This window comes from Apteryx mantelli, chromosome 7 (genome assembly GCF_036417845.1).
Source record: "Apteryx mantelli isolate bAptMan1 chromosome 7, bAptMan1.hap1, whole genome shotgun sequence".
NCBI lineage: Eukaryota > Metazoa > Chordata > Aves > Apterygiformes > Apterygidae > Apteryx > Apteryx mantelli.
Window position 1 is genome coordinate 11,485,866 of NC_089984.1, and position 25,251 is coordinate 11,511,116.

The 25,251-nt window shown below is 36.4% G+C and overlaps 1 protein-coding gene across 5 annotated transcripts in view; it reads left to right on the top strand.

Annotated features, from left to right (window-relative positions):
• Positions 1–25,251, top strand: part of CCSER2 (coiled-coil serine rich protein 2) — an 86,460-nt gene that overhangs the window by 4,457 nt on the left and 56,752 nt on the right. For all 5 annotated transcript variants that reach the window (XR_001294455.2, XR_001294454.2, XM_067299795.1 and 2 more), the window contains 2 exons: positions 12,820–14,296; positions 15,212–15,411. Coding sequence is in view for 3 of the 5 variants with exons in the window: in XM_067299795.1 (XP_067155896.1) it covers positions 12,859–14,296; positions 15,212–15,411 (1,638 nt within the window). In the remaining 2 variants the exon portion in view is untranslated. The remainder of the gene's footprint in view (positions 1–12,819; positions 14,297–15,211; positions 15,412–25,251) is intronic.

The following is a 25,251-nucleotide window of genomic DNA, read 5'->3' on the forward strand; positions in this document are numbered from 1 at the left end:
GGCATGAAGTGGCATATGAAATGCACTGTAAATAAATGTTAAATGATATATACATGGGAGATAAAAATAACTCTAGCTTTGCATATGAAACAAATAGGCTGTGAGTTGAGTATTGCCACTCTGGGATGAGATTTTTTGGATTATAATAGTCCTGAACATACAAGCTCAGTGTTAGTAGTGGTTAGGGGGAATAAAAAAAAAAAAAAGGTGAAATACCATTATGCCATTCTATAAATTCACTTGTGCCCACATGTGAAGATAATTGCAGGTGTTCATGTTCCCCATCACAGAAATACTATTGTAATATATTTAATTCTTTATGTTAATAATTTGAGAAGATTCAGAGAAAAGTTATAAATAAATAAAAAATCTTAGGTGGTATAATGAGATTTTAGGTGAGTATTAACCAAGTAGACTAAGACTTGTAAGCCTGGAAAAGAGATGACTTGTGATAGAGGTATAAAAGTGAGATGTGTTATGGGAAGTATGAATATGGATTTGACTGTTTGTGGTTTCCTCCAATACAAGAAGTAGAGTCCATCAGATGAAATAAATAGGCATCCAAAGAGTGGGTGGAACTCCTTGCCTGAGGCTGCTGTGGATGCAAAAATTTTGTGGGCTTGACAAGATAGTGGAGGAGAGACCTGTTGAGGGTCACTAAATAAACAACATCAGATTCAAGAAATCATATGAAAGTTGTTGAAGTAATATTATATGCTTGTCCTGTTCTTCCTTTTCCCTGTGTATCATCTTAAGGCTACCATAGTAGATAATATGACTTTTTACACATCACCTTTAAAATAAGATTGACTGCTGGAGCTGGATGGCTGATCTAGAGAATTAATTCAGACAGCTGAATCACCACAATCCATATGTAGAGAAATATTCTGATTTATATAATATTTCAAGCTCATTCAGGGCTCACCTGCTTTCTTTCATGAGAGAAGTCTTAAAGATTTTCTTTCTCGGTCCATTTTCCAGTCTTTTTTAATCCTGCAGTGGCTGACTTAACAATGTGATTTTTTTTTTAATCTGTAGCAATGTTTTGAGATGTTCTTGTCTCAAGGTCATGATCTCTTGACAGAGCTAGACTTGGTTGAAATGGCATTGGCAACATATAGAAAAAATTTCCTAGAGTTATTTTCTTCTACCTGCCTATTGCTTCACCTTTTCTAGTCTTGCTCAGTTGTCACCTGTGAACCTGTTAAGGCTTACTGAAGATATGTCAATACCAGTCAGTCCTATGAATTACATACTGTCTCCTTCAATTATCTGTGCTTGTCATTCAGCTTAAGCATATAACTAGAGTGCTTACTCAGGCACCAGTATAAAGAACGAGGATGTATGAATGGAGCAAAAAATATTCTTGTGTTGATCATAAACACAGCCTAGTTGCAGACTTAAACTAACAGGAATTCTTGATTTTAAGATACCCACATAGATAAAATCGTTCAGCAGAGGTTCATATTATTAATATTGCTTCTATCATTAGTCACTGTATAGTCAGTACAACAATGTATTGAACAGTATCTGTACAAACATAAGAGGGTTTTTGCTCGAGACAGAGCAGTGTTCTTATTTGGAGAAGATGCATCAGATGAACAAACTAGGTAGAGCAACAGGTGAACAAGGTGAGAGTTTAGAGAGGGCTATTTTCATTTATAATCAACTGTATCCATAGTTTCACCTGGTTTCCAGCTTACCTGTTCTTATTAGCAAGAAAATCTTTTTACAAATAGCATTATTAAATAGCAGAGAACAGTAATTGGAAGCTGACTTTTTAGCTCATGACTGAAGTAATATCTCATAGTAGAGCTAGTCACTGTATTGCGAATGAGAGTAGTTGTATTTGAATCATTTGATAAAAGTCAACAGTTTTAAGGGAAAAGGGCTCCTCTTCATGAACTTAATTTTGCTCAAGCTTGAAAATGCTTCCCTGTTAATGTTTGTTTTGGGATTAAAACTTCAGTTTTGAAGTAACAGCTACTAGTGAATGTGTTCATGGTATATCTTTAAATGAGATATGAGCTAGACAACAGCAGTTAAATCCTAATTACTTTTTGAAGAATGAAGTCCCTTTTATGTCTGAACTCAGATTAATCTGTCTCATAAGAATAAATTCAGAAAAATCGAAATGACCAACATGAAATGCTGTTGCAGAAAGCAGAATAGCGTCAGCGAAAGCAGTGGGCCTGTTTCTGGTATCAGTTGCTTTGATGTTGACATAATCACAATTTCTGAGAGGAGAGATTGAGATCCACTGTTATACTTCTAGAAAGCTTCGTCTCTAGGCTGTGGTGGTTATTTGGGATTGTTCAGTCTATCTCAATTGCAGAATAAAATTTAATTTGCCTGTATGACATTAACAGTGATGTCAGTTTTAAAACTCTTTTTTTAAAAATGAGATTATCTCTACCAGATGACTAAGATTAGGAGCTTTCAAACATATATATTCAATTAGAGATCACCTTTCAGGATAGAAATCTTGCTGAAAATAAGCAAGTGTTAAGATTGCACAAGAGTAATCTAGATACAGATATGCTTTGTGGTTGCAGTACTTGGGGGTGTGTGTGTGCATAATATAATAATTATGTGCATTCCTTCTCTTTGACTATAAGACCTTGTCTTTAGGTGACAGAGCATTAGATCTGTAAAGACGACCTATAGTGTTTGTCTCTTCCTAATTTGGTATAATATTCTTGCAAATTTGGTAACAATTTAAACTGAATAATAAGAGTTCAGTTTAAGAATTGAAGAAAGTAAAGACTTTATCTGTTCACAATCAAAGATTTTTGAGGACACTAAATATTTTACAGCACTGTAAGCTACCCTGTTTAAGAAGGCCTTTTCTACATGACTCATTTACTAAAGTGGAATAATGAATTGAATCTCTCCACAGAAGACTATTTCTTATGTTACATAACAAATGAAGTAATCCACATAATTTAATACCTTCTAGCATGAGTATTTTTACATTGGAGCTACATATATCATAGTCACGTTTGTGTCAACTGTGTTTATGCTTCAGAGTTATTACAGTATTATTTCATCACCTTCTTGTAATGTTTTGAAGCCTGTCCTGACCTGTCATTAAAGCACAAACAGGTTCTCTTTGTCTCTGGCATGTTCTTGGTATCAGCACACTTAATTTAGACTTTTTTTTTTAAATCAGCTGTGCCATGTGTTATCTGGACTTCCAGGGAAATCCTTGCTATGTTCTGGCTCTTTCATTCTGAAGAGTCAATAGAGCAGGAAATGCATGCTGTTTCTGTCTGCAGGCACAGAGTTGACGTTGCTACTTCAGATCTCACAAGATATGACAGTGCCACATGCGGATGAATGATTTGTAGAGTACATATAAGCAAATTAAGACAAACACTATGTCCATCAGTGTTTGAGCTAATTTTCTTACTAAAAAGCATTGTCCAATATTTTGACGAAGAAAGCCAGAATAGGCCCATGTTTTGCCTCTGCTGTGGCCAGAATACTAAAGGCTTTGAGGAAGAGGAGAATTGATGACTTCTTCCAGGAGGATGCATCAGATAGTTGGGAGCTTCAGAAAGTAATTGTGTCTCTGTGTTATTCCTGACCTCAGTCCTTGAGAACAGTTAGGCTGTCAGAAGTGTCATAGCATTTCACTTTTCATTTGTGAGTCACCTATAATATTTTTTATTCTTACCATTTGAGAAGTATTTCATTCTGCAGGCCATGAAATTCTATTGTTTTGCAGTAAAATACTCTTCCTCTTGCCTCCCCACACCCCAAATATCTTCTTCCATCTTCTCCTCTTTGTCCTGGAAGCTGCTCTCCTGCTACAGCTGGCCAAGCCTCTAGAACTTGAGTGCCCTCTGGCTTACTAGTCATATTGTAGGAGTCCTGAATATCAGTGCAAATTTACTTATTTGAGAAACCTTAGGAAAGGTTTTACTTTTCAGTTAAAATCTTGTGGAATTTTTCAGTAAAATCTTAAACCTTTTACAGTAACTCAAATTCTGTTTTATATTTTTTTGTAAATTTTCATGTAAAATTTCTGGTTTAAAAATATATTGTCTCTATTTTACTAGTAATTTCTTATCAGATAACACTTGGCCCCTTTTTTTTTCCCTTGAGGTGCCTGATACTCATTGCAAATAGCATAAATGGCAGAATGAATTGTGAGTGGGCCCATAAGGGGTGTAAATGTAATTTTTGATTCTGCAGGTGTTGTGGTAGCTTTCTTCTATGGCAAAGAGCTGCACTTTCCTTTTTTTTTTTTTCCTCCAGTAAGTGCTTATGTCCTCGAGCCATTCAAAACATCAAGAAACAGTATTCTGATGAATAACAACACAGTTTTTAAAGACTGCAAGGAATGCCATATACTTTTTTTCTGTATTGACTGGAGATACTGTTCAGTGTTAGATATTCAGAAGCCCCAATCTCTTTATGATGTGTTTCTTGTACTCTCCTACCTTCATGCCCATTCATTATCATGCTCTGCTAATATTCCTTGGCCTTGTGCATTCTGACCAACAGTAAATAAAATATAGCAGCAGTCTGAAAAACTGGTTTGCTACGTGTTTGATAGAAAAAACTTTGCAAGCCAAGTAGAACATCAGCGTATCCAAGGGTGAGGGAGGAAGAGTAGAAAAGGACTTACCTCTAAGCTCTCTGAAGTCTAGGAAAAGACTCTCCAGGAAAAGCAGCCTCACAGTTTTGAACAACAAAATTGTATTTCAGAGAAACAGAACAAGGAATCCCATGCTTTCTGCCTGGTACTTTTAACAGGCAGACTGTCAAGGATGCTAGTATAAATCACTGTGCAGTTTGGGCAAACTCAAGAAGAAAGGGAAAAACACTAAGGAATTTGTGCATGCCTTCATGAAGCATAGGAAATTGATTCAAGAACAGAGATGTTTCTGAGGCACTGAAGACAGGAGAAGAGGGAAGACTTGGAGGATATTATTACAGAGCTGGAAAATCTTACTTGATCTGGGAGTTGCCAGAAAAAGGCTTTTTTGGCTGAGCCAGAGCCAACCTATGCAGAATAAATGACACAAAAGGACATGTGTACTGTTATTGCACCCTTGTAATACTCGTAAATACTCAAAAGTTTGAGTCTCTGAACCATTGAAACTACTAGTTGTCTTCTATTTAGTTCATACAATATGCACAGCTCCTCAGCATTCGTCACCTTTAATTCCTTGGACAATTCAGAACTTGTCCTGCTCAGAGCAGGAGTTTGCAGGCTAGACCTCCAGCCACAGTTTCTTTCATTCTGTTAAGCTCCAACAGTCCCTTTAAAGCTGAATACTGAGTTGTAACCATGCCACTTGTCTTGCGGTGTTCCTGAGTAACTACAAAAAAATTTTCTGCAGTTACATCTGATGCAGGGGCCTCCCTCATTTTCTCTAATGTCACTCAGTACCCCTCTCCCCTGGCAGAAATGAGATATTCTCATGGAACTGCCCTAGTCCATTTTTTAAATGATTCCTGTTTTTAAAGAAAACTTTTTTTAATTATACTTCAAACCCAGAAATTGAATCATTGCTGGGAATATCTGTGGTGAAAGGATCTGCATTCTATGTGTCCCAAATATATAAAAATCAGTGTAAAAATAACTGCTGTGTTAAACCAAAGGTGCACAGAGTTTTTTTTTCTAAGCCAAGCACAGTGGACATAGTTGAAATAAACTTGTATTTAATTCACGAAGGCCATGAGATATATCTAGATTCAGCTGATGATAATTAGAAGCAAAATGCATTAATCTTATTTAAACTATTAAGTTTTTTTTCTCTCTCTTTTTTTTTTTGTGGAGAGCATCTTAGTTACCATAAAAAAAAAAAAACAAAACCACAGGGATGTTAGGAGTGGGTATCTTGATGTTCAGAGCATCTTGAATGTCTAGACTTTCTCTCAGATCTCAGCAGGGCACTCTCCTGTCATAAGTATGATGCAGAAAACAGGATACAATTTTTATTCAAGGCAGTAGTTTTTGTCTGCCTCAAGTAAGCTGTTCATTGCCTGCCATTTGCTCTTCAGTTTCCCATGGGTATGCTTCACTCATTTTCTGCACTGCTTGGGCAACAATTAACAGTTCTTTTCTCTGTCCAAATGTAATGCTTTTCGCTAAAGGAGATAGATAGGTTATAGGAGCAATATGTGCACCTTCCTGCCGATGTTGTTAGCATACTAGAAATGTTTTTTTTCCCAAGAAAAAAAATGAAGGTCCCTGGGAATTCTACCACTATAAACTTGGCAATATAAATTTGCATGAATATTGGTAAACTACTGCTTCAACTTGTCTCTCACTGAGACAAGCAAGTAGAATTAGATGATCTCTTAATTCTTAGGCCTTCTGGAAAGGGCAAGTAATAGGAGTATAAGGTCTGGCTTGGAAACATGGGATTTACTAAACTTCATTGACTTCAGTAATATCCAGCATAAGATGTCAGGAATGTGAATAATGGTGCAGAGCTTCGTGGCAGTTGTTCTGTCAGTCTGCCCGCACCAAATACCAAAAAATTGATTGATAATGGTTGGTGTTTGCTGATATACAGCCAGTGATGGACATAATATTTCTGGATGAATAAGGAAGCTTGTGTATGGTTACAGCTGCCAGCTTCTTATAGGCTTCCTGAAAAGTGCCTTTTTTGCTACTCAAAATTTGAGTTGACTATCTTGGGGTTTCAGTACAATCTTCTTCCACAGATTTGTTTGTCTCTTTTCTGGAGAAAAAATTCTTCACACTGCGAAGTTGCTGAAGGAGAAGCATCTTTAATTAGCTATTTGGTGTTTTTATCTTATGTAGGTGCACTTGCAGTCAAGGAAAGGTACTAAAGACACACCCAAAACTGCTGGCATAGCAGTAGTTCTGCAGAATTGCTCTTGTGTGTCACCACTCTATCGAATATGTTTCATCAGGCAGCTGTTTATTCTGCACTGCTCTGACAATAACAGGGAATTCGGTCTCGCTCATAGTAATCTGTTTGGAACTTGAAAATTATGTTAGCTGCCTGATGACATGGGTCATAGGGATAGTCATATTTTAAAGGTGCTCAAACATGGAATGTCTGAACTTTCAACTGTCTTCTGCTGGAAGAACTGTTTTGCAATGTGCGGGGCAGTCTTCGATGCAAAACCCAACTTTGAGAATCTAATTGATAGGAATATAAATGTTGAAACAGTGACTGTCAATGAAGTAAAAGTGAATGTTCTATTTGCTAATTGGACCTAACATTGGAGGATCTTGTCTAGGTGTAAGTAATCCTATATGGAAAGTGCAAAGGAGAGTGAAAACGAGCAACCTTTTGATTATCACCAAGAACTTGAATAGTCTTTAAGGAAGGAATGAATGTAGCACCTTTTCAGTTAATTCAGAGTATATTTCAGAGGGTCAGTAAAAGTTTCAACTCCTTTTCCCTGGATTATTATGCAAGACTGGGCCCTTTATGACTGGTTTAATTCCTGATCAGGCTTGTGTGCACTAGATAATGTGTGGGTGTGGTGTTTTTTTTTTTATGCTTTGATGAAAGTGATTGTGGTAACTGAACAATCTTGCTCATAGGAAGTTAATTCTAAATATGCTGTACAGCATTACTTCTGGGGCAGAAATTGAGCAGAGTACCAAGTTGATAGAATTCTCCCCTGGTTTTCGGGAAAAGTAACATCTGCCAAACATGGTACTGTTAAGTTTTTGACAGCATTGTACTTCATTTATTAATTTGTTTTTATAGTTCCTTGTTTTACTGTGAGTAAATAGTTTTGGTAATAGAAATATATTAATCAGGTGAAAATTTTCACTGTAGAAACAAGGGAATGCAACCTAGCATTGAAAATATGATAAAACAGTTACAGTTATGGAGTTAATAAAACATTGGCAAGTATTTCTAAAGGAACTGATTTAATTATCTGAAGTGTTTTAAGCAATCATTGTAGTTTTCTTGAGATAATATTTTGTCTTTCCCTAATTAAGGATAAATGAGCAAGCACCCTTCCTAGAGAACCGAATGGTTGTCTTTTCAAGTTTAATTTGCAGCACTTGCTGGAGGATTAAAGTAATCTCATTAAATGGCTTCATTTAAGTTTCGCAGTCACCTAAGAGATTGTAGGCAGATGCAAAAAGGGATTTATCCATAAAGCATGCAATTTAAATTAGCAGCTTTCTAATTTAACTTTTTTTAATTTGGAAGATTTCTATTTCCAGGACTTGCCTCTTTCTGTTAGAGTTGGAATATCTGTTAATGACTATTCAGTATCATGCTTGCCATGAATGAGTGCATCGTGAAGTCAAAGGCCATTTTTATGCGTGGAATTCTTAAAAAAGGAGTTTAAAATATACTTTTTTCTATTACCTTTACAGTATATATTTGATATAAAGTAAGTATATTTGAGGCTGACATGCTTGATATTAACATGTAATTAAATTGTATTAAAGAATTTTCATTTGTAAGGTATACGGGTATGCTGTAGGTAAGGGGGGCTTTTTGTTTGTTTTTTTTATGGGTGCCAGCACATGAATGAGATGCTGTGATAGTTTTTTTCTTACTAGAAAATGTTGGTCACTGTTCTTGAGATAAGTCTAGCATTAGGCACCTAAATCTACATATAATCACTTAAATTAGGTAAGTGAGGTCAGTGAAAGCTGTGGAGTATTCAGCACTTCTGAAAAGCTGGTGTGTAGGTGTCTTAAATGTGTATTTAAGAGCTTAACTTTAGTCTCCTGTCTGAAATATTGGCCTATTTTTCTACAAGCTTCTACAGTGTTTTATCTTTATGCTTGTTATTTTGCTAACTTGGAACATTCTTATTCTAGCCACATCCTCCATTATTACTTAGTTCACTTATTTAAGTTTTTTTCTATAAGGTGGGTGCTACTGTTCTACATATATTGAAGAGTCGGTCTATGTTATGATTGATTTTAAACTATAGTATCTGTGATCTATATCGCATGGTAGAGTCCTCCTGAGGTTGTTGTGTAGGTAATGGAAAGACATTAGTTAGGACATGCTTCAGTGTATTGTTCAACTGGACTTTCAGTTGTAGTTGTCTTTAGAAACTTTGTCCAGGACAGTGGATGGCATCAAAGTGATACTTGGCGCCTTCATACACTACCCAGATTTATGTTTGCCAATATAGATAGTTATCTAGCGGCTCAAGTGAACTAAGTTAATATTACACTAAAATGCTGTTATGTTACCGAAGATCTCCTCATCACTTTATGATTCTGAGAAGGTTGCTTTCCAAGTCTGTCTTTGCTACCCTCCCCCCTGCCATGAAAAACACATAATGTGCCCCCACCCCTTCCCCCCCCCCCATTAAACAAATGTCTTGAAGTACGTTGACAGGGTCTCCGCAGTCTCCCATTTTCATTCGGGATTGGGGGAGCACATCCCAGAATCCCAGTGCTTGCAGAAAATCTCTTTCAACAAAAGTCCAACTTGGTTTTCTCTGAGTCTACAGACCTTTAGAGGCATTCGGGATTACCTCTGTCACTGTTTTTTCTTGTCTCCCTCACTACCAACATATGGCCAAATACTGAGTGAAATATTATGTAGGAAAAGATAATGTTCTGGTTGCAGTTTGAAGCAAGTACTTGAAAATTTGTAATTAACTCTGAGGTGTTGCTTCTTTGTGACTTGATCCTACTATTCTATTCTTGATTTAGATACTGCTGCGTGTAAGGCTAGAATATTACGGTCCAAATTGCAGATCAACTAGATAATTTCTGCAAACTGCGTAAAGAATCATTTAAATGGAGGCTTGATATGTGACTTCAAGTTTAGGTATGTTCTTAATGCTAGTAATTGTAGCAAAACAAACAAATAAAAGAAGTATTTAAATGTCTCCTGTTCAGTAAGACCAGTTCTTCAGCATACATTTCCTCGTATGTGTAGCTCAGTGTTTTGCTTAAGATTTTGTGATGCTGTATGATGTTCAGGTAAACTGCCTGGAAAATTGGAAAGAAGGGATGGGCCCGTTGATTGTTGTTCTTGGTTTAAAGAATTCTTAGCATGGAATACATGAATTGTCATTGGGCCAGGACCTGAAATGTAGCTGTCTAGGATATTTGCTTAAGAATAAAACAAATGCCGTGGGTATACAGGAATACTGCAGTGAATATGCTGCACGCTGTTTTGTCTGGAATATGTTGCAGAAGGGAATTGCAGTAGTAGCCTGGCAATTAAGCCACGTAATGGAGAGAAAGGAAGATGTGGGTTTGAATTTTTTTTGAGAATTGGAAAGTATGGAATGTGGGTGACAAGGGACATCGCCATCATTGCTGCCTCAGTCTGTGCAGGTGTGGTAGCACCTCCCTGTAACAATAAATTAAAAGCCTAAGACACAATCAGATATAAGGAGGAATTGAAGGGAGGAAGGGAAAAATAGCCCCCCCCTTTTTTTTTCCTCCCCTCCTTCTAAGCTTGTGCTTCTGTATAAGACTCAGTGAGGGTTATGTCCCTAGAGTGCAAGAATTCACTTTGCCTTAGTATTTCAAAACAGTAGTTTTGTGTGTTTCTAAATTGAAATGCACTCTACTGGTGGTAGGATGTGGATTCTCTTATTTTCACTACATTAGAAACCCTTAATAAAGCCTTATCTCTGTGAGAACATTTCTCTTTATGTCTTTTTAATGTAGATCTACTTCCAGAAGTATAGCTCTGGGGCATTCTCTTCGAGTACAAGATCTTAAGGGCACTTCAGTTTGCATGAATTTAGTGCCACTTCAGTTTTAACTTAAATGCTACTTAGTGGGGCCTTGCTGCTTAGGGAGTGACTCACTTTAAGGTAATGCTTGCTATGGCTGCACGAGATTTTTCCTGTACCTTGACTAAGTATAATGTTACTTGCTATATGTTGATTCTCATCATGATTGCCATAGTTTCATTATTTTTGTGCTGTTTTTTCAGTCCCACTAGCTGTGTGTAGATCTGTGAGAAAACACCAATATTAGTTTGAGGGAGTAACATATAAACTATTGAAATTATCTAGCTTGGCACCACTGTAAGAGCAGCAGGTGGAACAGACTAGTGTATAAAATCCAGATTAGCAAAAGCAAGATATCCTTTTACACCTGTCTTCAAAAAAACAGAAACCTTGTCTTGCAAATGCAGAATTTAACACAAGGGTAAAGCTTGTCTTAAGATATGACATTGAAACTTGGAGACTTCTCAAGGCCTTATTATCTGAATTTCAAGCCCTTAATAAATAGTGTTTAGACAAGTTATTCAAGTTGTATTGCCAGGAAAAGCAACAGGCTATGTGCTGTGCAAAAGGATGATACAGATGTAGTTAGCTGTAAAAACTATAGGATGAAGATGTAGATAAGTGGTTTGTGTGTGGAAGAAACAAGCAATATATCAAAGCAAGCAGACAGAAATTCTCAAGGCAAGAAATTCTGAGGTGAAGATATCTCTGTAAAGCAGTTATGGCTTTATAAAACAGAAGTGTGATTTAAAATATACTGAAATGACATGACCGTAAGTTGAGATGCAACAAATCTTCAGTAAAGACTGTTGTGGAATCCCTGTAATTCAAATGAGGGAGATAGAAGTTCTCAGAAGTGTGGAAGTGAATGCTATCATTATTTTTGTGTCTCAGACTTTTGTGGCTAGGTTTCCACATTCATGTATTAATACACAGAAGTAAAACTTTTAAATTCATTTATAAACACTGACATTTGCTAAGAATTGGTATCTTGAATACCATATGCATCTGTGGCCCTTTACCTCAAGTCTTGTAGATGAGTAAGAAGATGACCAAAATAGACTACAGCTTCCATATGAAGAGAAAAATTGGCTAGGAGTCCTCATCTTGAATAAGGATAGTGTTAAGATACGTACCTTTTGCTTTCATGGTATGACCATGTGACAAAAATACTTAATTTTGGTATTTAATGATGGATAACTCAATACATGATATAAGTAGCTTTCTTCAGTAGTGAGGCTTTTCTCACAATTCATTCTTCAGAACCATGTTTATATGGTCTGTGCATTTGATATTTTTATAAATAATAGGCTTTCTATAAAGCATGCTGGTTCTGCTAATGGAAATCTGATTCATGTCACTGTTCTGTTCCTAAAATGCTTAAAAAAACCCAAACTGTAAACTTCTCCATTTCCTCAAATCTCATGCTTACATGAAGATTTGAGAAGTTCCTAAGATGATAACTGAATAATTTGGAATGCCTTTTTAAAGATATCTTTCAATAATGTTGTTCTGTTACTGCTGTTTTTTAATTTGTCCTTGAGGATATGTTGTGTCCAGCTTCAGAATTCCTTTTACTGTAGGGGTGTGACTAGTATAATGGGAAATAGTCTTACTAAGGAAAAAAAAATTTTTGAAAAAATAAGCTTTTGGTCAGACTTTACATTGTGGTTCTTACAGGTTAGGGTTGCTGACCACAGGTCTGTGCCGTGTTCAATTTGTTTTTTTAAATATAAAATCTTAAGTATGCAATTTAGTAGTTGTAGTGGAGTTGAAATATTTCATTTGCTGCTCAAAATAGGTGAAGAAAATAATGGTTTTCTTTTTCAAGCTTATTTTAAAGACTTGAAGATGAGAGGACAAATTTAAAAATACAGTTTAACTAGAGAACCAAAATCTTGAGAGAGAGGGAGAGAGAGTGTGTGCATGTATGCGTGCAACCTGAATAATGTATTACTGCCAAATGACTTCTGCTGACTAACATTTTTTTTAAATTCACAAAAGGAGTGTGAGTTACTATATCCACATTATAGTATGGTTAGACACATGGATATGGTAGACATACAGCTTTATATATATTTGCATCTATTTAATATGTGGTTGATTCCGGTCTAATATTCTCTTTCTTCTTCTCAGATTCAAGCATCCTGTAAGGACCAATGCACCCAATAGCTCATGGAAGAAAAAAATCAAATCAGGACATCCTTGGTTTCCAGGCTACCGAAGTATGGAACAAAAACTTTAGGAAGTGTCTTGCAACCTATGCCAAATGGAACAGCTGTCAGTTTATCAGGGAATAATGGTGACAAAAATTTCAGCAAGCACAATGGCACTGTTCGCATGTCTTCCTTTTCTTTCAACTGGAGAAAATCAAATAAATATCAGCTTTGTGATCAAAATGGGCGAGAGTCCAACTCTAACCATAACTGTAATGAAAAATTAATTGATTCTGAGAAGTATCCCCAATCGCAAGGAGCATTGGGTAAGGATGTGCTCAGGGTGGGTTTGAACAGCACTGCTTCAGTTGCATCAAAAACAGCAAAGGAAACCAATATGTTTGTATCTTCTACTGAGGAATTAAACCCAAAGTCTTTGCCTGGACTCTCTAGTTCAGCAAAATTCACCAAAGGTACTCTGTCAGGCAGGACCTCATATTCTGGACTCAGTGCTCCAAAATCGCATTTAAATGGGTTTTATGGAAATAGGCCAGTGGTAGGTTTGCAGAGATCTAGAGCTAATTCCAGTGCCACAAGGACAAGTTCAGGAGAAAGCTTGGCACAGTCTACAGACAATAGTAAGACTTTTTCCTGTGAAAAAATGGTAAGATCACAAAGTTTTTCACATTCCATTCCGAATTCTTTCCTTCCCACTTCATCTTTAACCAGGTCACATTCCTTTAATAAAGCTGTGGATCTTACAAAGCCTTATCAAAGTCAAAATCTAGCTGTTAGGACATCTCAGAGGTCAACTCTATTGTCAAGAAATGCGCGACAGTTGGATGTACCCAATGGAAATGAACCTACGAAGTATGGGTTTACCAGACCCTATGCTGGTATATCAGCTCCTTGTTCAAAGAAGCCCCCGCTCTCAAATGGATCTGGGTCAGCACCTTCTTTTGGATACAGATTAAGTCGGCCTTCTTTGCTGAAGCCCACCAGACAGCGATTTGCTGGAAATATCATTGTGGATGACAGCAGAAGTACAACTCCTGACACATGCACAGTGGAGAACTCTGAAATTTCAACAAACGTTAATAGAGCAATTGAGAAAAATAGCATTAGAGAGAGTGATACTCAAAGAATAGAATCTGGTGAGGGTCTCCATGAGAGCACAGGAAAACATGGACCAAAAGTCATGTGTATGAGTGATGATGGAGATGAAATATCTATATCTTCCTTGTCATCCTCTGAAAAAAATGATTTGAGTGAAGATTTCAGTGATGATTTTATAGACCTAGAAGACCCAAATAGAACAATACAAATACAGCAGCAGGAGGGCAGTGTTCAAGAACTGGAGCATGGAAACGTAACAGCGATAGAGCCATTCACTTCTCTCAAGGAAAGTGGAGGATCTCACTGTAACCCTGATGACTGGCTTGATATACGTGTGTCTGGTAAATACTTTGTTACATTCTGTTTGAGCTCTTAGATACTAAATCAAGATATTGTGATTGTAATTATTTTATATAATTTCCCATTGTTTGTGGATTGTTCCAGAATAGAACTTGGCTTTAGGCTGGCTGGTCCATTTAATTTCTTACAGTGCTTTTTCTGCATGATAGTTATCTTTCTCAAGCATGATTTAGAAGAGCTCTTTTTCTTTGGGATAAGAGTGAATGATACCTCCTTTAACCATACTTGGGGTTGGCTTGTGGAATTCCTCTTATCTTTGCTTCGTCATTCATTTCTTTGGACTGGTAGTCTCTGAAAAATTGTATTTTTTTTTTTTTTCTCTGTAGGCAGAGAGCACCTGCAACTACATCTAAGCAGTGTGAATAAGTGTAGGGTACCTAATTAAATCAGTTAAATTATAGGTTGCAATGTCACTGATGTTTTTCTAGGGGCATGCTTTATTAACTCTTTAAAAATTGGGGGAAGCAATGGAGGATGTTTTCTTAAAAACTGCAGTTTTCAAGTGTCTGATGGTTTTTTTCATGGTACACACTTGCTTTTTCTCAGAGATGTTACTGTTCAGACAGTTGAAAGACTGGATCCAAAGAATCCACTTTTGGACCCACCTTCTAATGTATTTAAAAGCTTATTGAATTATAGAAACTACCTTTCATGATGGCTGAATGCAGTGTAAAAGACTAGCGAAGGCTGGAAGGGATACTTAGTTGTTACAACCAATCCACCTTGAGCTTTTTTTTCCTCCTAGGATGAGCATTAACACTACCATAGAATGCTTCTAGATATCTGTTACAACACAGTTTCAAATCCTTTAACATGCCAATAATATACATGTTAATTTTTATTTTGGATATTGGATTGTTTCTGGAATCTTGACTATTCCTGTTTTCTTTAAACAGTGGATGACAACAGTGAAAGCACAAAGCATACTACTGAGAACATGATTTCTCCAGACATGAATTACAGAGCTGGCTCCTCTTTTGAGCTTTCTCCATCCGATAGTTCTGATGGCACATACATGTGGGATGAAGAAGGGTTGGAACCTATTGGAAGTGTTCATCCATGTGGAAGTTACGAGTCTTCAGAAATGAACAGCATCGTATGTATTTATATGCATAACCTGTATATTTATAGTTATTTGAGTTTATTGCTTATTAAGTGTATTTTAAAAGCAGAGTTAATTTATTTCATACTTGATAATTGCTTCCTCTTTCCTCTGTAGTTGATAGCTTTTTGAAATTTGTCCTTGTTTAGGAACTTCTGTTTCTGGACAGATGACCCTGATATATGTTGGTTACATACATCTTTCCTTATTCTAAAACTGTGAGAGAATAACACGTTCTTTCTGCAATCTCTAACTAGTACTCGAAAAGAAAAAAGGAATTGCTTTTAACAAATGTTAAATATCTCACATCTATCTTGAAACCTAGGAGTGAAAAAACTAAGAAGAAAACTGACCTGTCTGACTTTTTCCATCTCCTTGTTTCTATTCTGTATCTATATAGGACCCTTTTGAACCTAAATATATTTTGTCACAGTTGGTTCAAGCATAGAATCTTTAAGGTAGATACCTAACTCTGGCTTATCAGATGGGCAGGACTCTCTTTAGTATGCCTGGAATGTGGTGTGCAAGATACACAACAGAATCTTATTGCTGAACTCATAACTAATCTGCAGCAAACATCATTCAGTCTAAAGAATAGATGGAGACTAGCCAGCCTCAGCATTCCCATTGGCTTGAGAAAATTTTGTCTGTCTGTCCTTCCTTCCTTTTCATAGAAATACTTATTAAGTAACTCAGATTTTATTAATGTGAAAATAACCATTCAGAATTTCTAACAAAAATAATTAGGTATAATCAGTCAATGTCTCGTGCTTGATATGTTTCAGGCATGTTAGGTATCATGTCGTTACTGCCAGTACCATTAATAGAGATGTTTTCCAACCAGAACAGGGCTTGTGAGCCCTACTCAAACTTTGAATAAATTGTGATTTTATTAGGGCTGTCTGTTGTAGCCCAAGAGCAGAACAGCAGATGTCTCCTGAAATTTCTCCTGTGTTACATGTAACAATGTGTAATTTGCCTATTAATACCATGTTATTTGTCCCAACCTGTATCAATATGAAACTTCATTCCTTCTTGAAATAATGAATAAAGCAGGGTAAAAGACAAGACAAGGCACTCTTGTTCACCTCTTCTATGAGTGCACTCTAAAGATGATGTGTGGTGAAATAGTGTTGGGACTGCTAGCAGGCAATTTTTTCATAGAAGCCAGTGATTCCATATTTTTCCATGGGACTATTCTTTGATATTTTGAGATACGAATTCTAGACAGATTCCTGGTTTATTTTTCACATGTCTGTGGTACTGTTCACTTTCTGTCTTAAATTATGATGAAGTGCTTAAAGGGGGTTTAGGAACAGCTTCCAACAGTATCCAACTTCTCATGGTGGTTGTGGCCAGCTTGGAAAAGTATTTTGAAATTTTCCAGAATGAACTATGGAGTTTCTTTGATGTCTCTAGGGGGAGTGGAGAAGTTTATGTAGGGCACTGCAGAAACAAACACCCTTCTCCCACTGAGACACACATGCACACACCAGAAAATGATTGACACTTTTAAACTTTGTCCTGGATGAATACTCAATAGACATATTTTTGAGATATTCGGTGAAATTTATCAAACAGAAGTGAAAGACTCTCATGTTTTTGGACTGTTTATCTAGTCTTTTGATTCATGTGAGCTCCACACATTAATTTGCACATGTTTATGAATTGATAGTCAGTCTTAGATGTTCTGACTGATAGAAGCTGTTGCAAGGCTCATGGAGCAAAGGTACACTAGAAGCTTTTGATACATTTTCGTTCACTCTGGTGTATTTCTTCCTTTATTATAAGTGAATTACTTTTAGAGAGGACTTAAAATTGGAAGAATAAGTTTATTAGATTTGGAGTTGGGGAGAAAGAAGGAGGTTGTAAGTAAGACTAATTGGGGTGTTTTTTCACATATTTTGTTTTTTATCTTATTAGTGCTGTTCCAGTATTACAGTGCTTAATGTATTGTGTATTCTCATATTAAATGAGAGAAATATCAATAAAGCATCTTTTATTTTTACAATGCAGAAATATGTCTTCAGTTAACTTGGCTTTTGAGGAAAATTTTAGCTCTGAAATGTCTGTTGAATTACCTTTTAGTGGTTATTATTTGTTTCCTGTACTGCTTGTTATTGTATAAAGCATGATATATTTGATTTTTTTATTTTTTTTGCCTAAAGATTAAACACAAATTATTTTTAGTCTGAAGATGCAGAAGAATTTCTGCTACAGTTTTTTTCGTTATTTCCAAAGAATTGTGCTCTTGTGTAGATTAATGTAAGCTTTCATTTCATATTGCTCCTCTCTGGAGGAGGTGAGTATAAAGGCACATTAAAAAACAGTTGAATTGAAGACTTTGAAGACTTTGAGAATGATTATTGTGATTAGTCAGCATATCAGATGTTTTAATTGTTGGGAGATACATGACCAAATTATGCTGATTTCTATCCCCTAGTGTGGTGGGGGCAAAGGCGGTTAATATCTGTGTGTCAAGATTCAATTCGTAAAAGAGTCAGACTTCAGAATTTTGAGTGCTGGAGCCGATGCCAGTTTGGCCCTTGGAATTAATGTTCCCAGGGAAATCTCCAAAGCACATAGTCGGTTCTGGAGTTCCCTGACATCAGGCTGGTGTGAGTAGCTGTGAGAGCCTTGGCGACATGGGGGCTTCCAGCAGTGGGGCTGGTTGTCATCCTGCTGTTGTGTGGTTTGTTTTGTAGTCTGTATCATCCTTAGCATCAATGTTAAATGCTTTTCTGTGATAGACAGCAGTGCAGCTACTGTTGGGTCACCTTAGATAAGAGGTGGCTTGACCATCTTTGGTAATGCAGATTTTGCTGAGGGTATTTTAACTAGGCTTCTGGAATGACAGCAAGAATGGGGAGTAGAATGGAAAGTCAACAGAAGGAGCTTGTTGGCTACCGAGCTGTCTTGTTGCTTTTTGGGGAGGAGAAAAGAGGAGAGCTTTTTGCTAGTCTCAGTTGGGTGTGGTTTTAAGGTCACAGGAAAAATAAATTTGTCCTCTTTTGGGACGTCCCCTCTATTCTTCACTAAGTGAATCGACAGTGATAGAGGGAAATGTGCAATCCAGTGGAGCAGGTTTGACAGTTACACAAATCTAAATAACCTTTCATAAGGCAATGTGATGGATACTTACAGCTAAGTAGGGTATCCTTTCTTTTGAGAGCTTGTCTGGATGAAGATGCTTTTATTTTCTAATTCTGTAACAGAAAATGATTTCCTTCCCTATCCCCACTTTTGTGTATCACTTCCAATTTTCAAGGCAACGAATCAATTGGTTAAGATTCTAAGAAGTCGTCTTCCTTTCGGTTTTTTAATTGATTGGTTCCTTTGCTTTTCTTGCACTCTTTTCAGCTGTTGGTTTTTGCTGCTTAGCACCAGATGCTTAATTCTGTGCAAGAGAGCTGATGCCTAGCAGACCAGTTGTGGTGGCTCTAAATTAGTATCATAGACAATATTTGTTTACATGTATTCTCACCTGTGTTCAGTTGTACTGTTTGCTCATGTCCTGTATTTCAGCAACCTCCTTCAACACCTCCTAGCTGCTTTACTGTTTGTTGGGGGAAAGCTGCTCAACAATGCAAGGTACAATTTTTGTTGCTCTTTTTTTGTATGGGCTTTCATCCATTCTGTTCCTGGCTAGCTTTAGGACAGGGACCAATTAAGGGCTTTAATTAAAGTGTCTCTTCATTCTGCTGCCACTGAATGAGTAGCTTTCGATTATAGTTATTTAAAAGCAAAGGAAAAAGCCTTGCAAACAAAATTTTTAAGAGTTAGATTGCAAAAGGAAAAAGCCTAATATGGTTCTACACATATGCTGTGTCTCTAGATTTGCATTGTGCTTACAATTATAATGCAATTTTCTTCACAACAAAACAAACAAAACAAACCACCCCCCCAAACGCTTAAAATTTACAGAAAGAGAACAGAAACAAAAGTTTTTAGGAGTTCTTGGTTCCTAAAGCTGAATTCTGTTTTATTTGGGGGGGGGGGGGGGGATATTTTTTGTGCTTATTCATTTAGCAGCTGGTGAGAGTTAGCATTCACTCAGTAGTGTCTGCTAGTTGCACATCACTTAAAACAGAATGTTGGATTTCCACAATGACCTTTGAAATAGCTGCTTAGGACTGAAGTTTCATTTGACTTCACAGAATGCAGTAGACAAGTGTTGTTTTTTTCCTATTTCTTGGAATGAGAACTTGTACTAAAACTAACAGCTTGTGGTAGATATTTCAGGCTCTTCCCCCCAGATAGTCTAGTCTTGGTATATCAATGTTGCTAAACTTTTGTTTTCATTTATTTTGTCTGGAAATACTAGTCAACATACGTAGAATCAATATAGCCTAAAGCATATTGCCTAACTGGACTCTCATCACTCCTCTGCTTAACAGATATTAAAGCAGTTTTTGCTGTAACAATGTGGTTTGGAGCTGTTTTCTCCTATCTGTTTTAGCAAGTAGACACATGAGAAACAAGCTGTATTATGCATTTGTTCAGACTAAAGCTTTTTTGGGGGAAAGTCAAGCTACTATTTACATTGAGAATATAATAGCTAATACAGCCATCATTGTTGGGATTGTTTTGAGGTATGTACTTTTTTTAAAGAAACTGTAATATTCTAGTACATAACAGTCAACAAGAAGTAAAAATTCAAGTTGAAGATTTTCAGCTAGCTTTGGCTTGCTTCTTTAATGTTCTCTAGAGAATAAGAATTTTTTTTAAAGCAATTTTATTTGTGCTTATAAGCTGGTTTAGACAGGGAGCTTTTATGAGTGTTCTTTGTATTATCAGGTCATATTGAGACCCTGGCTTGGGAAAAGACAGAAAAGCTCTTTTTTATTAATATGGGCCCTAGTAACAATATTCATATTTCTGCTGTGTTAATTTTTACTGGAATAAAGCAAGCCAGTATTCTGGGTATATACAGAGTGAGCAATTAATTATAAGGATACAGGATTATGGGACAATAATTGAAATCCTTCTTGAAGAGGCAGATGGGTTTTATCTGCTTTGCTTAGAATTTAATTGCTTGTGGGATGAAATCCTGATCTCATTGAACTGAATGTATGTTTTGTCATTTGTTGACATGTGGCCAGGATTTCAGCCACAAAGTCTGAAATTGTTACATTCTTTTCTCTACTCTCCAGGGTATTTTTGAATTTGATCACATGAGATTTTGAAATAGATCTCATGAGATTTTTTTTTTGGTTGTCTTTTTCCCTTTGTGGTTGAAGCTTGGGAAAGACAGATTTTTGAATTAGCTTTTGAGACTGGGCAGAATGCCTTCCAGTTCTAGAAGTTTAGGTACTTGCACTGAATTATGCTGGTAAAATTTAAATATTTCCCCTTATTAGAGGAAAAAAAAGTAAACTTGCTAAGATAGCTAAGATTATTGTATTGTGTTCAATCTGTATTACTCAGGATTCTCTTACAGTAATTTAGTTATTTACAAGTAATTTCATATTAATTACTTACTGTTTTTTAAAGTAATTTCCTTCTCAGAATGACTTTATAGTAAGCTTTAAATCACCATCTTGACTTTTCAAATGACAGCAGTTTGGTATAACAATTTGCATTTCATCTGTTGGGTTTTTTGATATTCTTGCCTGATCTCAGCCAGAGGAAAGAGAAAGGTATTTCATGCATGAGACCAGAACTGTATGTTATGGAAAACTAGTCAAGTGAATGGAGAGTTTTAAGGTGAATACTTCTAATACTTTTACCTCTCCAGAGTAAAGAGTGTCATCCACACATCTTCCTTTCTTTAGTCGTATGGTCTCTTCGGCGTATTAATGCCAAAGCCACAGTTCTTGTTCTATGAGAAACTGGACTTTGAAAACCCATTTAGGACTGTTTTGTCACACCTGTAATACAAATACAAGTAAAAATAAGCTTAAGATAGTGTACAGATATGGACAAAAGCAACACTTCAGATATATAAGTTTTTTTTTAAAGCAAGTAGTATGTGGGTGACTTTAAGCGAACACCTCGAATTTCACCATGTGAAATATTCCAATACTTGCTGAAATCAAATAGAATATGACATCTCTTCACCAGTGTTTTCTCTTGATGGAGCCATGCAATACTATTGTAAAGATGCTGAAATTATTTTGGAAACGGTATGAATTTGCAATGTTAATTCCAAAGAGATAAATGTTGAGCCTCCATACTGTGCTAGCAGCACTATAGAATATGTTTGGTCACATTTTTAGCAGAAAATCTTTTTGAATTAAAAGTGGTGTTTACAGACTTGAACACAATTTACCTAGTTGCAATAGTATACTTAAAATGCAAAATGCTTGTATTCTTAGGAAGTTTTTCATCACAAGCAGTGGTTGATTTATTGAGCTATTCAGTGTGGAGTATTCAGAAGGTCTTGCAGACCTTCATTTTCATTCTTTTAAGAGGTTCCAGTGGGGGGAAAAAGCAGTTTTTGTCTAATGAGCTAACTGAAATTTGTGTGTGTGTGTGTGGGGGGTTTCCTCTCTCTCTGCTTCTCATGTCACATGTGGAAAATATCCAAGATTTTAAGAAGCTGAAGGTAAATTTGAAAGAGAACTTTTTAGAAAAACTGCTTTGAAATAAAGACTGTGTTTTTTGTGAAAGAATATATACTTAATTTTATTATTGACCAAAGACACTTAAGTGTGTTTAGAGTTGCATGACATCTTTATGTAAGCCATCACTGAAGTCTCTAGATTTCCAGCATCTGAGGCTTTTTTCTCCTGTTCTTGTGTTTGCATTTCTGTCTGCAAGTTGGTATTAGAATCCTCTGTCAGTGACAAGGTTCCAGCTGAGAGAGACTTGCGCACCCCTTGGCTCTTTTGCATTTTTTTTCCCAGAGAGAGAGAATCAACCAGTTATTTTTATTCATTGGTGAATTAGCATCCTTGTGATTAATATATAAAATAGCTAAGTAATCTATGCTTTTGACACTTTGACTGGAGAAATCTCAATTCCTGATCTTCTAGACTTCTTTGTGAGCTTGAGTGAGTCTCATGGAGTCTGTTTGTCTGTCTTTAGAATAATGGATGCATTAAAAATGAATAAGCATACTTGATGTTATCATCAATATATGTATTACATTCTTGATACATTTGTACCTCATGCTCAAGAAATCCTTCCTCTTGATCAGTCTAAATTTATGACTTATTCCCAGCCTATCGCAGCTCTAATCTAGGCAGTAGAAAAATGCTGACATGACTCCTTCCCAGACCCCTTTCTGTCTCTTTCCAGCAAATAGGAAGTGTTTCTTCAAAGCATGTCTTCATTCTTCATTTTTTGTGTCGCATGCTCTCTATCCTTTGGTTGTCATTTGCTAGAGGAGTGCAGCTGGGCTGGTTTTCGATCTGTTTTAATGGAAGGAAACGAGGCAGAGTTAGAATATCTAAGTGTCAAAAGCAAATGCCGTGCTACTTTGTTACTGTCCATGGATACTACTAATTATATTTGTTGTAGAAGTTCTTCAGTTTGATTCTATCATAGAATTAAACATTTACAGTCATTTAATTTGTGTTCATTTCAGTATAGTGTTTCCTGATCTTCTCTCCCAAGAAAGCATATATTCTAAATCACCATTCTTCGAAGGTTAAATGAATGAACTTTTGAGTGTATAGAAGTTGCCTCGATGTTACTGAAGCAAAACTGCTTTCGTGGATTGCTTTATTTCATAAAACTGACTTTTACTGGCAATATTTTTCTTTATCCAGACTGTACGTAAAACTTTCTAAAACAGATTAAAATCTCTCTCTCCAAAATCTTAACGTGGTTCAGCAAAGAACAATAAAGATCTTTCTCTAAGCACAGGAAAAGGTTTTAAAAAAAATGGGGGGGAACATTTTACTTAGGATTTTCTTTGGCCATCTGTATTCAAATGAACAGTTTTGATTGTAATTGCATATTCTCCTTTATTAGAATGCATGTCTTTTCTTAGTGTTTTCCTAAATTATAATATCCTTTATATAGTCTTTTGGCTAGAAAATGCAGTATATTAATAGAATTATTTGCATTGTGTCCTCCTATGGCTTTGGGTACTTCAGTTGTTGTTTAAGAAGGGTCTGATTTTGTTCTGTGCCTGAAATCTGAAAATGTTTACTGTCAGTCTCAAAATTTTCACCTCAATCAGTGCTATCTCTGAGCTGAAATCATTATGATATTAATAAATATAAGCTTTAAATTTTGTGTTTGTACTTTTTAAATTTTTGTTTGTTTGTTTTGCTAGAGAAATTGGTGTAGCAAGGACTAATTGCAGACTTTGAAATTTCTGCTATGGGAATCTAGATGCTCTGTACTTTAGTACAGGAGTGAGGTTGAAAAGAAGGCATTACTGTTTCAGTCTGACAGTATTAATTAAGTACAATGGCTCTCATCTTGGTGGACTTGGTCATACCTGCATTAGACTAACTTCGATTTTGAAGTAGCTGCACAACATGTCTGTGAACCCCTACACGTTTTAGTTTTCCTTGCTGCTGCCAAGTTTATCTGACCACTGTTGTGGCGTAACTTGACCACAGGGGAAGAAACCGGGCAATCTCATGCTGTAGTTAATGATTTGTTTTGTGAATACATATTAGAATTTATTAGTACTTCAGAGTAATGAGACTGTGGGAACGTAGTGCCAGTGTAGAGGGAGGAAATGTTATCTGCCTATTACCTAGAAGGTATTCAAACACACCAAGGATAAAATGCACTTCAGAAATCATCTGAGACAGACATGTAGATCAGTATGGGTAGTGACTGAAATTCAGTGCCACATCTGTCTAATTGGATGCCGACTTATTGTAGGAAACAACAAAATATCTGTGAACATACCAGGAAGCAACCAAGAGCAGTCCCAGAGGGTGTCAGATACTTTGCAATTTATATTGTACCCCTTTCTACAATTCCCTCTGCGGCCTGTGTACTGGTCACAGTTTTTATGGGCAGAACTATATTGCACATAACATCACTAATGTGGAATGACAGTTCAGAATTTTGTATTTTCTGCTTCTGCACAGAATTTTCATTTTTTCCCTTCAGTGCCAAAGAAATCCTGTCCTGCATGACAGATTGGATAATGCATTGGTCCTTCATGCTGCTTTACCTGAAAGCATGACTTTTGGGTTTCTAGGTCAAGATTTTTCTTGGCAACGGATATCAGAGTAGCCCAGGTAGTCTTTTGTGAGATTTTAGCTTTTACTGATACATTTGAGATAATAGCAAGCATCAGGTCTGAATTTGTGATATAAAAGGATTTCTTGGAAACACATGAGCTTGATAAGCTGTTGTTTCTGCTTAGAAAGTCCTTGAGAAAGAGCTGTGGCAATTGTCTTGCTATGTAAAGTGGTTCAAACTTCCCTTTTCCTGCTCAGAAATACAGTGATTCTGGAATTAAAGTCTAATACAGATGTAAGCCTAGAAAGGCATTTTTCCACTGGCGTGTTTCTCTTTATCTGAAGGTAATGTTGCTGGTAACCTCCATTTAAGCTAATACAATCATATCAGAGTTCTGTGTTCTTTTGTCATAACATCTCCCGCCATGTTGCAGAAGCTGGAAAAAATGAAGCTGAGGATTCAGCTGAAGAATTGTACTGTTCTAATTTCATAGCTCTCACTAGAGTGATACAATTGCCTGCATTTTTTCCAATATGACAATAGAGAAATCTCTGGCATTAGTTTTTCATATCCTCAGGCCTAAAAACTTATATTTGGAAAATGATTTCTCTGTTTGTTTGGAGAAGAATTGAAGGTCAGGCTTTCTCGTTTCAAAGGCTAGTTAAGTGTCACCTCTTTGCATTTAGTCTCCATTATGAACAGATAATACAGACATGTTGTTTAGGATAAGAGCAT